The sequence below is a fragment of the Eutrema salsugineum genome, unplaced genomic scaffold (genome assembly GCF_000478725.1).
Source record: "Eutrema salsugineum unplaced genomic scaffold, Eutsalg1_0 scaffold_8, whole genome shotgun sequence".
In the NCBI taxonomy this organism is placed as follows: Eukaryota; Viridiplantae; Streptophyta; class Magnoliopsida; order Brassicales; family Brassicaceae; genus Eutrema; species Eutrema salsugineum.
In genome coordinates this window covers 12,591,299-12,605,600 of record NW_006256414.1, presented here as the reverse complement: position 1 = coordinate 12,605,600, position 14,302 = coordinate 12,591,299, and the positions used below count along the sequence as shown (strand labels likewise).

General features: G+C 34.9%; 1 protein-coding gene across 2 annotated transcripts; it reads left to right on the top strand.

The window, feature by feature from the left end:
• Window positions 1–1,433: 1,433 nt before the first annotated feature.
• On the top strand, window positions 1,434–4,658 carry LOC18010195 (protein WVD2-like 2). 2 transcript variants are annotated; one of them, XM_006392470.2, is made up of 7 exons: window positions 1,434–1,535; window positions 2,171–2,598; window positions 2,840–2,922; window positions 3,013–3,106; window positions 3,242–3,313; window positions 3,563–3,673; window positions 4,120–4,658. In XM_006392470.2, the coding sequence occupies exons 2-7, from the start codon at window positions 2,176–2,178 to the stop codon at window positions 4,396–4,398; spliced, it is 1,062 nt and encodes a 353-aa protein (XP_006392532.1). In that variant the 5' UTR covers window positions 1,434–1,535; window positions 2,171–2,175; the 3' UTR covers window positions 4,399–4,658. The 2 variants fall into 2 exon arrangements, with proteins under 2 accessions (XP_006392532.1, XP_024005321.1); XM_024149553.1 differs by lacking the exon at window positions 1,434–1,535 and adding an exon at window positions 1,585–1,677.
• The last annotated feature ends 9,644 nt before the right edge of the window (window positions 4,659–14,302 follow it).

Sequence of the window (14,302 nt, the reverse complement as noted above, 5' to 3'; positions counted from 1 at the left end):
GAAATGTCAGAACCAACTAAGTCAAGAGTCTATTGTTTGATTTACATGGGAATGTTGTTTTGAGCATAGATGGTATATTAGGATTGGTTTTTAATGCATTCTTTTCATTGTGTCTCTAATGATGATTAGGTATGAGTAATGTTTGGAATTGTGTTTTGATGCTTGAGAAAGATTGAAACTTGAAATTAATCCTAAGCTGCATTGATCATTAATAATCATTATCATTAGCTCTTTGATTAAACCCTGATGCACCCTAGCTAGTTATCATGTCTAGAACTCTATGTTTCATCATCTTACATTCATCATCATCATCTGTTTTGCTTGCTTTTGTTTGCCTTTAATCATTTAGTTAGTCTTATTTAGCCTTCATTTGTTACTTGTCACAACCAAATCACTTTGTTTGCTTGAATTAAGATACAAACCACATAGATTACTGAACTAAACCACATTGTTGAATTGACACTCTTTATGCTACAACAGGCAAGGGATTAAAACCCTAAGACCTTGTTTATCAAGAAGGAGAGAAAGAAAGAGAGAGAGAGAGATAGAGTTAAAATCTTTATGGAAATATACTGATCGATATTTTATCAATGTACGTTTGTCTCTTCCGTATTTGTAATTTTTGTATAATATGATTGGTAAAAAAGGATAAGACTTCAAATATATGTAAGTGTATTTTTTTATGTAATGGTGGTCTTTTTTTATATGTATGTTTTGATTTTTTTTTTTCTAATGTAAGATTCTTAATGAATCATAATTGGTAGACTTGCGTTTTAACACATCTTCAATCAATATATATTTTGTTTACTTGAGTTTGTAATAATGATTCTTAAATTTAAGTTTTTTTTTTTACTTTCTACAAAAACTTATTGTTATTATTTTTACCATTTTTTATTAATCGTATATCTTGTATTTTTGTTAATTTGTATTTACTTTATTATCGGTAATCAATTTAATGATTTAATATAATTATTTGATAAAACATTTTCGCTGACGTAAATCACGGGCTAAACATGGAGTTCCATGCAAATCTCAAACAAACTAATAATGTAATAATAATACAATGAAACTTTGGGTATATTTTAAGTAATTTCCTTCTTTTTTTTTATCTAAGCCGTTTAATTGATCTGTTTTATCTACTCTTGATACTAACTAAAAATTTTGCATAACCATTTGTTTGCTGTCATATCATTTTCGCAATTTCAACATGCTTTTTTTTCTCTCTCTCTTTCTCTTTTTTAAGAAAAGTCAAAAGGAGCTAAATAAAGCGACACGCCAATAAAAAGGCGAATATATTTGACATTCTATTCGTCGACCCAAAAAAAAAGTATTTAGTATTCGTGAGAGTAGAAAAGTAAATCGATGTTGACAAAAGAAAAAGAAAAAAAATGTGTTAAGAATAAACAAATAAGATGTAAAAAAAAAAAAAGAATAAACAAATAAGTAAATTTCTCGACAGATAGACGTGAAAAGGGGCCGAGTAGCAAGAGAGAATGCATTTGACGCGTTTCTGGATAAAATCGGAGCTAGAAATCGTAAGAGTTTCGTTTACACCCTTTCAAATCTTTTTTTTATCGGATTTCGAAAAATGTGGTTAGATCTGCACATCCTTGTCCGAAATTTCGATCTTTTAGGTCGATGTTGTTTGCGCCACTCAGTTTCTTTTCTTTTAATTAGGTTTGGCTGTTTCCGTTTCTCTAAAGATTGTTCATATTGTTTTGATTCTGATAAATTTCAATAGCTTGGTTGGTCATTCCTTGTTTTTGTCTTTTTGTTTTGTTTTGAACCTTACCTTGTTTCTGTCTTAAATGCAACACTTATTTGGTTTCGCCTAATTTTAATCTTCTAAAGAGAATCTAGCATTCAAAGAGCCTAGATTATATGTTTTTTCGATATCTATGTTACATTATAGTATCTAACTGATTTTGAAGATTATATATCTAGGTAGCTCTTTTGGTTGGTCCTTTGGGCATTGTGTATGGTTTTGTTATTTTAAGGCTGAGCATTGGTATATATATACAATTTCCTGTTAAGGATCAGATTTGATATTTGTCAATAGCAATGTATCATGATAGTTTCTAATTGATCTTTGAATATTCAGGGAGCTTTCTTTGTTGATTTGAGACAAAATCCTTTTCTGATGATAAGGCTGACCATTTATGTGTTATAGTGGTAATGGGGAGAGAACCTGTGGACAAACACATGGATAATAAGCCAAACAGTTTAACAACAAGCTCAACGGGATCTTCGGATAATAATAAAGTCCAAGGTCAAACAACTATCGAGGCTGCGGAGGTGAAGGAATGCACCAAGCAGAACTTGGTTGCCAATGATGCTCATCAGAGGCAACAAGTTCTTCACACAAATGTCGAAGGGATTAATGATTCGCCTGGATTCCATAAATCTTCTGACAATAAGAAGAAACTAAACGCATCATCGCTTAAAACTCGTGGTAGTGCGAACTACACTGTTCCAAAGCCATTCTCTCTGTCAGCTGAAAAGCCTGCTTCCTCAAACTCCGGAAGAGCAAGAGCTGATAATACTTCATCAGTAAATGCTATTAGCCACAACTCTTCTTCGGGATCAAGAGGTTCACAGGTAAACAAGAGTGCGGTGTTGAATATCTCGTTATTTCTTGCATTGTTAAAGCGTTCGAGTAATGAATCTTATTATTCTGATGACTGAGATGGTAGGCAGCAGGCTTCTTGTTTACTTTGCATGTGTTTCTCTTCGCTACTTGTAATTAAACCTTAACACAATGTTTTTTATCCTTATAGGATTTTCAGGTTATTGTAAACTGAGACTTTGAATTGTTTTTTCCTCTGTTCTTTGTTTTCAGCCAAATTCCCCTCTACCAGCTAGAAAGACAATAGATCACAAGAAGCACCATGATGAAGACGATAATTTTTCCGTTGCTTCCTCGTATCCTTTATGTGAAGTTAAACGGAAAAAATAAAACATTTTTTTTTAACATCTATTCACTACAAGATTTTGATCCTTAGCCATTTTTAGATCAGCTACATCAGTAAGAACTACTAAACCCAAAATAACGATTGGAGTTGCTCCAACATTTAGGAGCACATCACGGTTGGAGAGACGGAAAGAGGTATTTTTTGCATAACAATAATAAACGTTTAAAGGAAGCATGGTAATGCTGTGTTTCTCTCCTTAGAGATGTGGTACATGCTGTTCCTTTTGCGCGTTTCCATCACTCTGCTAATTTTCCATATTCGGGTTTCAGTTTTACCAGAAATTAGAGGAGAAACAGAAAGCTCTTGAGGAAGAGAAAAGAGAAAACGAGAAAAGGCTCAAGGTAAAAGTTTTGTGCTCATGCATACACGTCCATCAGTCGTCAGTATATGATGTTGGAATTTTGCTTTATAAAGTTTCCGTGTGCACTATCATAACTGAAAAAGGTCGGCTTTTGCATTAGAAATAGCATGGTGGAGAAAACATGTGTTGCACGATTCTTGAAACAATAATATTAGATGTTAGATTCAATATAATGTTTCATCTTCCATTCTTGTGCGTTCTCAAAACAAAGAAAATGTATCCTACTTAGGAAGAGCAAGAAGTAGTTACTAAGCAACTGCGGAAGAACATGGCTTACAAAGCTAATCCGGTACCAAATTTCTACTACGAGGCTCCTCCACCGAAACTTCCATTGAAAAAGGTTAGGAACAAAACTGAACTTTCTTCACCTTCTTATTTTTACTTCACTATGATTCATTTTATTGCTTGTCCAAGTCTGACAAAATGTTGAATCCCATGATGAGATCCAGCATTTAGATTCCTTTGCTTGTGATTGCGTGAGATGTTCTTATCCTCACCAATGGCTTATCCTACTCTACGGCCACATTGGCTTTTCGTTTGATTTTGGCAGTGTATCACTATTATATTCATGAATAAACTTAATGCTTGGTAACAACAGTTAACATAAATTCAGATGTTATAGTTTGGTTAAATTAGTATACAGAAGCAGTGATTCTTGGCCATCCTCTCCATCTTTAGATTAATTAGATTGTTCTAAAACCGGCAAACTCCTTGAGAAGTTATTCTTTGCTGATACATGGATATTATGAACAGAGCTTTTAACATTATATGGTTGTTTGATCACAGTTTCCCCTGACTCGGCCCAAGTCACCAAACCTTAACCGCAGAAAAAGCTGCAGCGACACAGTTAATTCATCAAATCAGGAGGTGAAGGGGAAGCATTGTGTTCGGCATCGCCACAGCGTAGACGGTTGCAAGGAAGATTCCAAAACGAACAATAGCCCGAGGACTCCAAATATGAGAAAGTCCACAAAGGAAACACCAAAGTCTGAAGAACTGCATGGAATGAACAAGAGTGGCCGTGATGGTGAGAGAAGTAAGAGTGGCATTGATGTTGTGGAGTGAAGAAACGTGACGCGCGTAGTTATAGTTTCGTTTTAACTAACTTGGCGAATGAGAAAAGAAGGAGAAGGGTGAGAAGTAAGTGTAAGGAGAAGAACAGGTTTTAGAGTGAAAGAACAATCAAGTTTCGAATTCTTTTGTTTTTTACTTAATATCTGCAGATCGATGTTCAAAATTTGATAGCTAAATCAGCTGCTCACTGTCGTTTTGATCTTTTCTTATCTATTGGACAATGATGTGAAATGTATATTAAGTTGTTGTATCGATCTCATCATATATATCATCATATATATTATAAGCGAAGTAAAAATTTCGTTTAAAGCTCTCTAATTTAATCTTAGGGTGGCTAATTACCTTTTACCCCTCCTTAAATTAGTTTAAATTAATTTTTCTAAAATTTATATTAAAAAAACGAAAATAATGGTTTAAATTAAGTTAACAAACCATTATCATACCGTATATTTAAAAAAAAAACCAAAATCAATAGTTTAGGGTTTAAAAAATAACTTTTATAAAAATATATATTGAAAAACGAAAATAATGGTTTAAATTAAGTTAACAAACCATTATCATACCGTATATTTAAAAAAACAAAAACAATGGTTTAGAGTTTAAAAAACAAATACCTTTCCCTCAAAGAGACTGCAGAGTAAAGTATTTGTGATTCTTCCGAATACCAAACTTCCCTGAAGGGCAACAACGATTGTATTTGGATTTCATCTGATATTTTAAACAAAGTCATACAAGTGTTGCAAGTTGCAGCAGAAGTAATTAATTTTCAGACAAACTTTCTTTCGATGCCAAGATTCAGTTTTTTTTTTTTAAAAAAAAACTTGTTTTGGACCAGTTTAACTGCCGAGAAAACTGTGAAAGGAGAAAAAAAAAAGTGATTTGGGATTTCTTTAAAAAAAAATTCAAATAGAGAAGTTAACAAAATTGGTTGAACAAAAAGAAAACTTTCAACTGCTCAACATTCAAATTAAGAGAATATTTTTTTTCCCACTTGGTGGGCGTCTTTTGACAAACAAGAGAGAGCGAGAGTGATATATTAAATCGTGTGTCTTATCTATTTATGACCGACAAAACCATTAATTTTCATGGAGTATTTTCAACTGGAAAAATGCAAAGAAAAAGTGAGAGACACTAGAGATGGAGAGAGATAGATGGTCGAAAAATAAGTAAAAGTGGAAGTTTTATAGCCACAAAGTCGTGGCCTTAAGCTCCACGGGAGGGAAGAAGAATGAAGAACACAGAGGTAATCGGTGAATCTTTTCTCTGACCAATTACACAGAGGTGATCAGTGTATCATACCAATGAGACTTGGTTCGCAAGGCAAATGAAAATAGCCAAAGCTTCCACTTTCCTTCCTGGTTGCTAGAGATTTTTGTAGCCGATATTATAACAATGTGCAACGATTAAAAGCACATGTCCAGTTCTAATTCTTTGGCTAATCTATTATATGATCGATATATTGTATAAGTCTTCTATAAAAAGTTTTTTAGTTTGCATGATGATATATCTAACGGAAGGAAGAAGAGTGTTGTACTGCACTTTTTCTATTAATATATAGGTTCTTTTCTATTAAAATACCTAAATTAAAATGAAATCCAAGCTAAACTATAGGGAATGTTCATTTTTCTATTAATATGTTTTGAATTACAAAAAATATCTCCAAAACATTAAAAAGAAAATAAAGTATAAGAAACCGAAGAAGAAAGAAAACCTAGCAAATTTTGTCACAAATCATCAGCTACAAATAGCAACCTTAGACGTTGGCAGCCTGATTGGATTCGGTTGCGACATATTACTTTGGTCGAGTGAATTTCATGGACAACAGAGATGGTTTGGATGTGGTAACATGAATCTGTTTTTGGTATTTTAGGTTACGTTTAGTAGAATTACATGTACACGTGATAGGAAAGGTTACCTAGCTTCACAGTGGGTCTTGTGTTAACTACATAACTTTTGAGGAAATTGTTTTAAAAGTTTGTGTGAGAGGGAGGAAGAGAGAGAGACGTAAAGAGAGAAGTAAAAGCCTTTAAAGACATATAAATTTGGATAGACAGAGTGAGTGATGGAGGGAATGAGTGAGAGAGAGAGGGATAGAGGGAATGAGTGAGAGAGAGAGAGATGGAGGGAATGAGTGATAGAGAGGGAAAGAGGGAGCAATGGAGAGAGGGAGAGAAAGAAAGGTGAAGCGCAAGAAGGAAAATGCATGAAAGACAATGAAAACAAAGTAGAAGAAGGTAAAATGAGGAGAGACACAAGAAAAAAAAAGACAAAGACGACAAAAAAGAAAAATTAAACGGTATAAAATGAGGAAAGAAAGAAAACGAAGAAGTCACATTTATCTTAATTTAGTTGGTTATAGGTTTCATACACTTATTAACTATTATTTTTTGGGTGTTTATTTTTAGATGGTGTTTACTTTTTGGGATTAGTTAGGTTTTTATCTTGGTATATCTTAAATGGGTTGTTCTAACTCTTTTGGGTTTACAACTTTTAAAATTTTTTTAATGTTTTTAAAACTTTTCGGCCCGCGCAAAAGCGGGCTAAAACACCTAGTATATTCTAAAACCAAAATAATTATTGTAAGTTTGGGTAAGATGTATCAGTTAAATAGTTAAATATTATAGAGTTTTTTTAAAATAGTATAAATGAAACACAAAAATAGATTCTCGTAAAAGATACTAAATGATGAGGTTTTGTGAACAAACATAGGCATCCCTCATAATTGTATAATAAAACAAAAAAAAAACTTGTAATTGTTATCTTGTTGATTTTTTTTTTTAACTTTTGCTTTTGCCACTCTTGGACTAAAATACCTTTTTAATATATCTAAAAAATAAAAATAAAAAATTTTAAAAAATCCAAAAATAAAATAAAATATATAATAAATTCATTTCAGGAATTTTTTTTTCTTTCTTAAACGTCTGATTGAATATATCAAACGATGAGAATAGAGTTTTCAAAACAACAATAAGGTAAAACCAGAAAAAGCAGAGTACAACATTAGCTGTGTGTCTACATCCTAAGAGAAGGACTTCTTAGACTCTCGTTGAAGACTCATGTTGTAGCTGATCATGCATCAATGACGGACGTCCTAGAGCAAGATAAGATTGGAATCTTCCATCTCTTGTTACACTCTTTGCAATGTTTCTTGCAATCATGTTTGTGTTTAATCGCTTAACATCAAAGGCACAATGTCTGAAGCTTGAGCCTAAGCGAGCAATATGTTCACGTAAAGCTCTATATCTTGGCCATGTTGTGGGGTTAAATATGGCCTCTAATGCAGCTTGATAATCCGAGCTAAAGATGACATATGTAAGCTCTACATTGCCCATATAAACGTCCGAAGTTCCGCTACAATCCTGTTCGGCGAGCATCTAAATGCTTCTCGAGCATGAAATAAGACCAAGTCAGTTTGATTTCTAGTTATCCACTTTTGGTTTTGATTTGGGGGCAGTGGGAAACTACAAGTTTTATCCAAAATAAGCGGTAAATGCAGAACAAACGCAATAGCACTTAGAGATCAAATCCATATGGATTTCTGTGTTGAGAATTTCTAACTGATACTAATAACAACTCTAAACGTAATCATATTAAAATGAAGTTTTTGTGTGTCATGAAAATTCTAAATAAACTAAGCAGATTAAAACTAAAAGCAAGAAGTAAAGCAATAGATAAAAAGCGTAGGGCATTAAGGTTTTTCTCTAGGCTTCATGATCTATAACATTAGGAAGTTAGATAAGGATTTTCTATGATTTGGAAATAGACACATGTATGATTAGCCAATTGTCGTCACTCTAACCATCTAATCACTCAAAATCGACCAGTAGCTTTCGTCTCTTGCTGCGAGAAAGATCATGCATTAACTAAACATAATTCTTCTCGGCTCACGCCCCCTCCGTATGTAGTTTTCGTCTCCTACGACAGTTACATTCATAAGATCCAGATTACGCAATCTGATACATCACTGTTGTAACTCTGATTAAACCTTAGATCAGATGCTAGGTGATCAATCCAGCATACATGTATTAGGCTTAGGATGAATGAGAGAATCATGTAAAACAAACTCCTTAATCTAAAAAATTAGATGTTTTCGATCATGAGGGCCCTTTTGAAAGCTCCCTTTATCCAACAAGGTTAATACTCAGACATAGCTGAGCTTAACATCATCATTGATTTAAAATAGAAAAGTAGTAAAGTAAAGAGATAAAGAATGAAAAACCGTTTTTCTTATTGAAGACAGGTTTGGTGAGAAAGCCTTCTATAATTCCTTAAAAGTAAATCCTAAAACCTAAAAATGAGTTTTCTATTCTAAAACACGAAAAGATACTGCTTGTAAGGACCTAAAGACAATGTATTTTATAGTCTCTTCTCCCTAGGGGGCGTCTAGGGTTTGCAGAATAAGTGCACGAAGTGACTTGGGCTATGAGATGTGCTTCTGAGGCTCAGAAATAGATTCACCGCAGGTGAGAGAGTCCGAGCCGCGGTGCAGACTCTTTCAGCCGTGGGTGAGAGCAGCTTCACCTTCCGGACTGTGTTAATTTACTTTCAGTGCATTGGGGACATATGGAGATCTAACCGTTGAATTCCGTCCAATCCAATTGCATTAGAAAGCTGGTTGTTTCCTCTATGTTGTCTCCGATTTTGGGGATGATCAGATGGTGTCTTCTTTGGTTGCCAAATTTTTGACGGCCTGAATTTATCCAAAAATGTACTTTTGCTCAAAAATGCACTCCATAAGTCTAAGTTTCCTGAAAAGTCTTTTGAAACTCTAAAATAAAGAAATCACTTATAAACATTGAAAATAGAATTCAAACACCTTCATAAGACATTAAAAGTGATTCATAAAAATGGTAAAAATCGCGTGTTATCAAGCTTAGACTTAGACTTTTGTTTGTCCTTAAACAAAACAAAGATTTATACTTAGAAAAAAGGTTTGAAAATTGCATGAACTAACGAAATCTCAGTGACCATACTTCTAAACCGTAACCAATCATAATGCATCAATCAGGTGTATCCTAGAAAGTTCTCACCAAAATACAAGTATCACTAATATGTTGATACGTCATGCGAAAATCTAGACACTTAGATCTAACTTCTAGTCAACTAGCTCTTAATATTTATTAAAAATTCCAGTGGTTCTTATCAAAAGAAAAATAAACAAGGCAATCAAGGCTAGGTATTCAAAGGGATTTTAGGGGTGAGGTTTGTAGTGTTTAAGGTTACCTTAATTTCTGAAGACTTAGGATATTATGTAAAACAACAAGAGAAGATAAAGCTGGTGATATCCACAGAGTCCAGTCATTTACTCCTTGTCTTAAAACCTCTGATTTTCTTCTTTAAATTCTCCTCATATTTCTCCCAGACATAGATTTTTTGTAGGTCTTAACACCATAACTCCATAGATGAATACCAATTGCCTTTGCTCCAAATAATTTCGACCATCGAAGACTCTTTAGGCTTTTGTTTCCTTTCCTTTCATTATTTTCTTCTTCTTTTTTTTTTGATTGTTTTTTGAAAGGGAAACACCTTTAGGTATAGAGTCTTCGAGAGCACAAATACTACCAATAAGAATAAGTTTCCTGAGGCATCACGAAGCTAGATAGATTGCTAACACACTTCCTTCCCAATTTCATTTAATCATTTCTCTTGAGTGACTGAAAACTGTGTTGTTCCTTACTTTTCGACGTTTTTGTACAGATCTGCAAGTAGGAGAGAATGCATCAGAAAAATAAAGATGAACTCGCCATCCAGGACAACAAAGAGTGGTAAAAATGAAGAAAAATATTTCCTGGATGTATATCTTGATGTCTGCCTATAATCAATCATGAAAAAAATTAGATATCAAATTAGGTCCAAATAAAATGAGCTAGTATATCCTGTCAAAAATAATCTCCATGGATAGAACTTTTCTGGTGGAAGTTCATGGTGCAAGTAATCTAGCTACCACCTAGTTTAGTACTAAACCACAAAAGAGCTAGCATGAGGAGATAGCGTGGAAGCATACTGGTCAATATCATCATAGTTTTGTGGCAAACCTAAAAATACTAAAAAGGACTTTAACATTACAATTTTGTTTTTTTTTTTATTTTAAAATTGCAGACAAAGATAAAAAATAAAATCAAAACAAAGAAAATAAATTAGTAACAAATAAACATGCTTCCCCAGACTTAAATCACATTGTTTCCAGTGTGATGCAAGCCTATGTCTCGCGGCTGCTATCAGTTTCTGTGGCAGATGAGTCATCATTAAACTGGTGGCTCTTCTCGAAAAATCGCATCATGCGCCTGTTCCGTCTCTCCTGTTGTTCGATATTCTTCTCCAAGACTGCAAAGTCGATCTGCATCACTCCTGGTGGATGCACTAGTGCCAGCAGGTTTCGCACTGTCATCTCATCAATGTATGGAAGCTTCAAAGCTTCACACATCTCCAAAATAGTTAGTGAATAAAGATATCATTTAATAGAGAAGGAAAGTGTACTATCTAAGGCTCTGGGGTTGCATTGTTCTTGTAGCACATGGTTACGAATGCCAGAAACTCCTTAGTGTAATCCTCATAGGTGGGAAAGTTTTTCTCCATGAAAGATCTGATTTTAAGTGAATCAAGATACCATACCACATCCTCTCTAATACCAAATATCTCAGGAGAGAAGTAGTTAATCTCTGGTGTAGGCTTGATCTTTAGCTTCTCAAGCTTCTCCAGCTTCTCCAGCTTCTCCATGTAGTTTATGTTTGGATAAGGATCTTATTCAACATATCCCACTCTTGTTTTGGATGAAGATGCAGTGTTGTGAGGTGGTGATGCAAGTTCGCATGATATAGAAGTCCCCTTCCTAGCTCCAACAAGAATCTCCTTCTGCTTGGAGAAGAAATCTGCTAGAGGAGTCCTATTCCTCAAATTCGTCTCACTGAGAGCATCTATGGTCGAGCGAGTTTAGACACATCCGTGAATGTTCCATAATCTAAAAACAAAAGAAAATTCTCAAAAGACCAAACGAATGAGGGTTGCAATTGATTGGCTTGCGGGCCTAGGCTTGTTTTTTAACAAGCCCGTTGGTCCCCTAAAAGTTTTAAATTTATAAAACCCTAATGTCTGCGAGTGCACAGATGTACATTGTAGGACTTAGGGTGTCGATCCACAGGGAGGATGTCCAATCTGCAAGAAACAACAAACTGGGAAGTAAGCAAACTCATAAACCAATAAAAGATTTGGGGTTTTTGGTTATGATCCTAAACTAAACTTAATCTAATATTCACAAGAGATGCAATGCAGGATGAATTGTTAAAAAAACATCTAAAGCATATCGACTAAAACTAAAGACTCTGAAACTCATAGGTGGCGATTTAGACTTCTCCGGTTTACTCTAATCGATGTATGGTGGCATTTCCAATTAGCTTCTGGGCAATTTATCTTCATCTGTTTCTGGGAATCTGCATTGAACTAGAATAGACTCATGTATGATTAACCAACTGTCGTCACCTTAATCAACTAATCTCTTAGATCTAGCAATTAACTCTCGCTCTCATGCTAAACTTAAGATCATGCAGTGGACATTGAATTCGTCTGCTCAAATCTTCTCTATAGGTAGCTTTCAACTCCTATAGCGACTATGTTCTTCTGAAGCTAGGTATGGATGATCTGATACAGCACTCTCGTGGCTCTGATCGATCATAGGCTCAGAGAATAGGTCATGAATCTGCTCTCATGCTTTACGAATAACTCAGAAGATATGAGATCCAGAATATGGCTAAGAACAATAGAAATCCTAATCGATATATATGCTTGTCGATATCTTCAAACAACTTGACTCTCTGAGACTAATCCATAGGATGCAATGAATGATAAAAGATATAGAAGAATGCAAAAGAATGAAACAGAAAAGTTTATATGATAAAAAGGAGGACGAACAATGGATCTGGGGAAGATTCCCCATCTCCATCGCCTAACCCTAGAAAAACAAAGTTTGGTGGCTCAAAATCTCATTACAGGAGCACACTCCCGTTTAGGGCTGCTAAACAATGTATTTATAGGTCTTAAGGTCTTCCAGGTCTCATTTAGGGCTTCTCTGAAGAGAAATGGTGAAGTGGGCTTTGATGTTGGGCCTTGTGGCTCGTGCTAAGGTCAACCGGGGGTGAGAGTCTTCCAGGGCAGGTAAAACATGTGTTTCCCGCGGGTGAGAGTCTTCCGGGACTGGTGAACTGGGTCAACTTGTTCTCCATTTATCTTTTGATTGCACCGTTGGATCTTTGTGATATAATGTGCTATGGAAAGCTGGTTGTCTCCTCTTGATTTTATCTAAATTTGAGCTGGATCGGACGGTGAGAAAGTCTTCATTTGAGGCTGAACTTCTGACGTTCTAAATCTGAGCTAAAAATGTGGATTTCTTCCATTTTGCCATCATCTTCCCTAAGTTTCCTGAAAAGAGCATTGAAACTACAAATACATGGAAATCATAATAAAAGTTCATATAACTTAGTAAAATCTTTGAAAAAGCATTTGAAATCAATGGTGAAAAATGGTCAAAATCAGGTGTTATCATGGTTCTCATCAAAAGGATATTAAACAAGGCATTCATGGTTAGGTATCAAAAAAGCTTTTTAATGGTAAGACTGATTTGTTTAGGGTTACTTTTTCTGGAGAGACAGGATATTATGAAAAACAGCAAGAGAGGATGGAACTGATAAATGCCCCCACAGTTTCAGTCACACTCTTCTTGCTTTAAGATTTCTGATCTCATTTCTTCAGGTTCTCCTTATAGTTCCCTCAGACTTGGATTTTTTTTCCAGGTTGTGAATCCATAACTCCTTAAGTGAATACCTATTGCCTTGGCTCGAGTAATTTCGGATTCTGAGACTATTTTAGGCTTTTGGTTTCCTTTCCTTTCTTTCTTTTTCTCATTTTTTTTTTTTTTTGATGAAAGGGGAAACTGCCTTTTGACTTGAAGTCTTAGGGAGCACGAAAATTACCTTTAAGAATGAGCTTTTCTGAGGCATCACAAGATCTTTGGCACACTCCCTTCTGGTCTCTTTCAGTCTTTCTCTTTCAGTGGCTGAAAACTATGTTGTTCCTCTCTCTCTGGCGTTTTTGCACATATCTACTTAAGAGAGAATGCATGAGGTTTGAACATGAAGGTTTGGGTTAAGGGTGTGGTCACCAGCTAAAGATGAACTTGCCATCTAGGACAACAAAGAGTGGTAACAATAAGGTAAAGATGTCCTAGATGTATATCATGATGCCTTTTTAAAACCATTGATGAGAAAATTAGATGTCAAGATTAAGTCCAAATAAAATGAGCTAGTATATTCTGTCAGAAAAGATTTTCATGAATAGAAGTCCTCTGGTGGGATTTCGTAGTGTATGTACTCTAGCTACCGCCTAGTCTAGTACTAAACCGTGAAAGAGCTTTTATGAGTGATTGGTGTAGAAGCAAACAAGTTGGTTATCATCATTTTATTTTGTCATTATTCCCTCAAAATGTTTTTGACCTTTGAAAACACTTTTTGAAATTCCAAAGACTTTGAAAAGGTTTAAGAAAATAAAAAAAAATTGAAAATTTTTAAAGAAAATGCAGAATGCAATGGCTCATGCAAGAAAATATGGTTAGAAAGGAATGAAATTCTCCCCCAGACTTAAATCACACTGCTCCCAGTGTGAAATAAATCAGGCAAGGATGACAAATAGAGTATGTGAAAGATTTAAAAAGTTTAAGGAAAAAGAAAACTTACCTGGTGGTGGCGATGGATTGTGATGTGGTTGTGGTGGTGTTGCTTGATCAAACTTGGATACTAGGGATCCAAAACTGATTTGAACAAGGTGGTGGTGGTGGTGAAAATGGCCAAAGATGAATTGGAGGTGGCCAAGGATGGATGGAAGTGGCCAAGGTGGCCGGCTGTGCTGG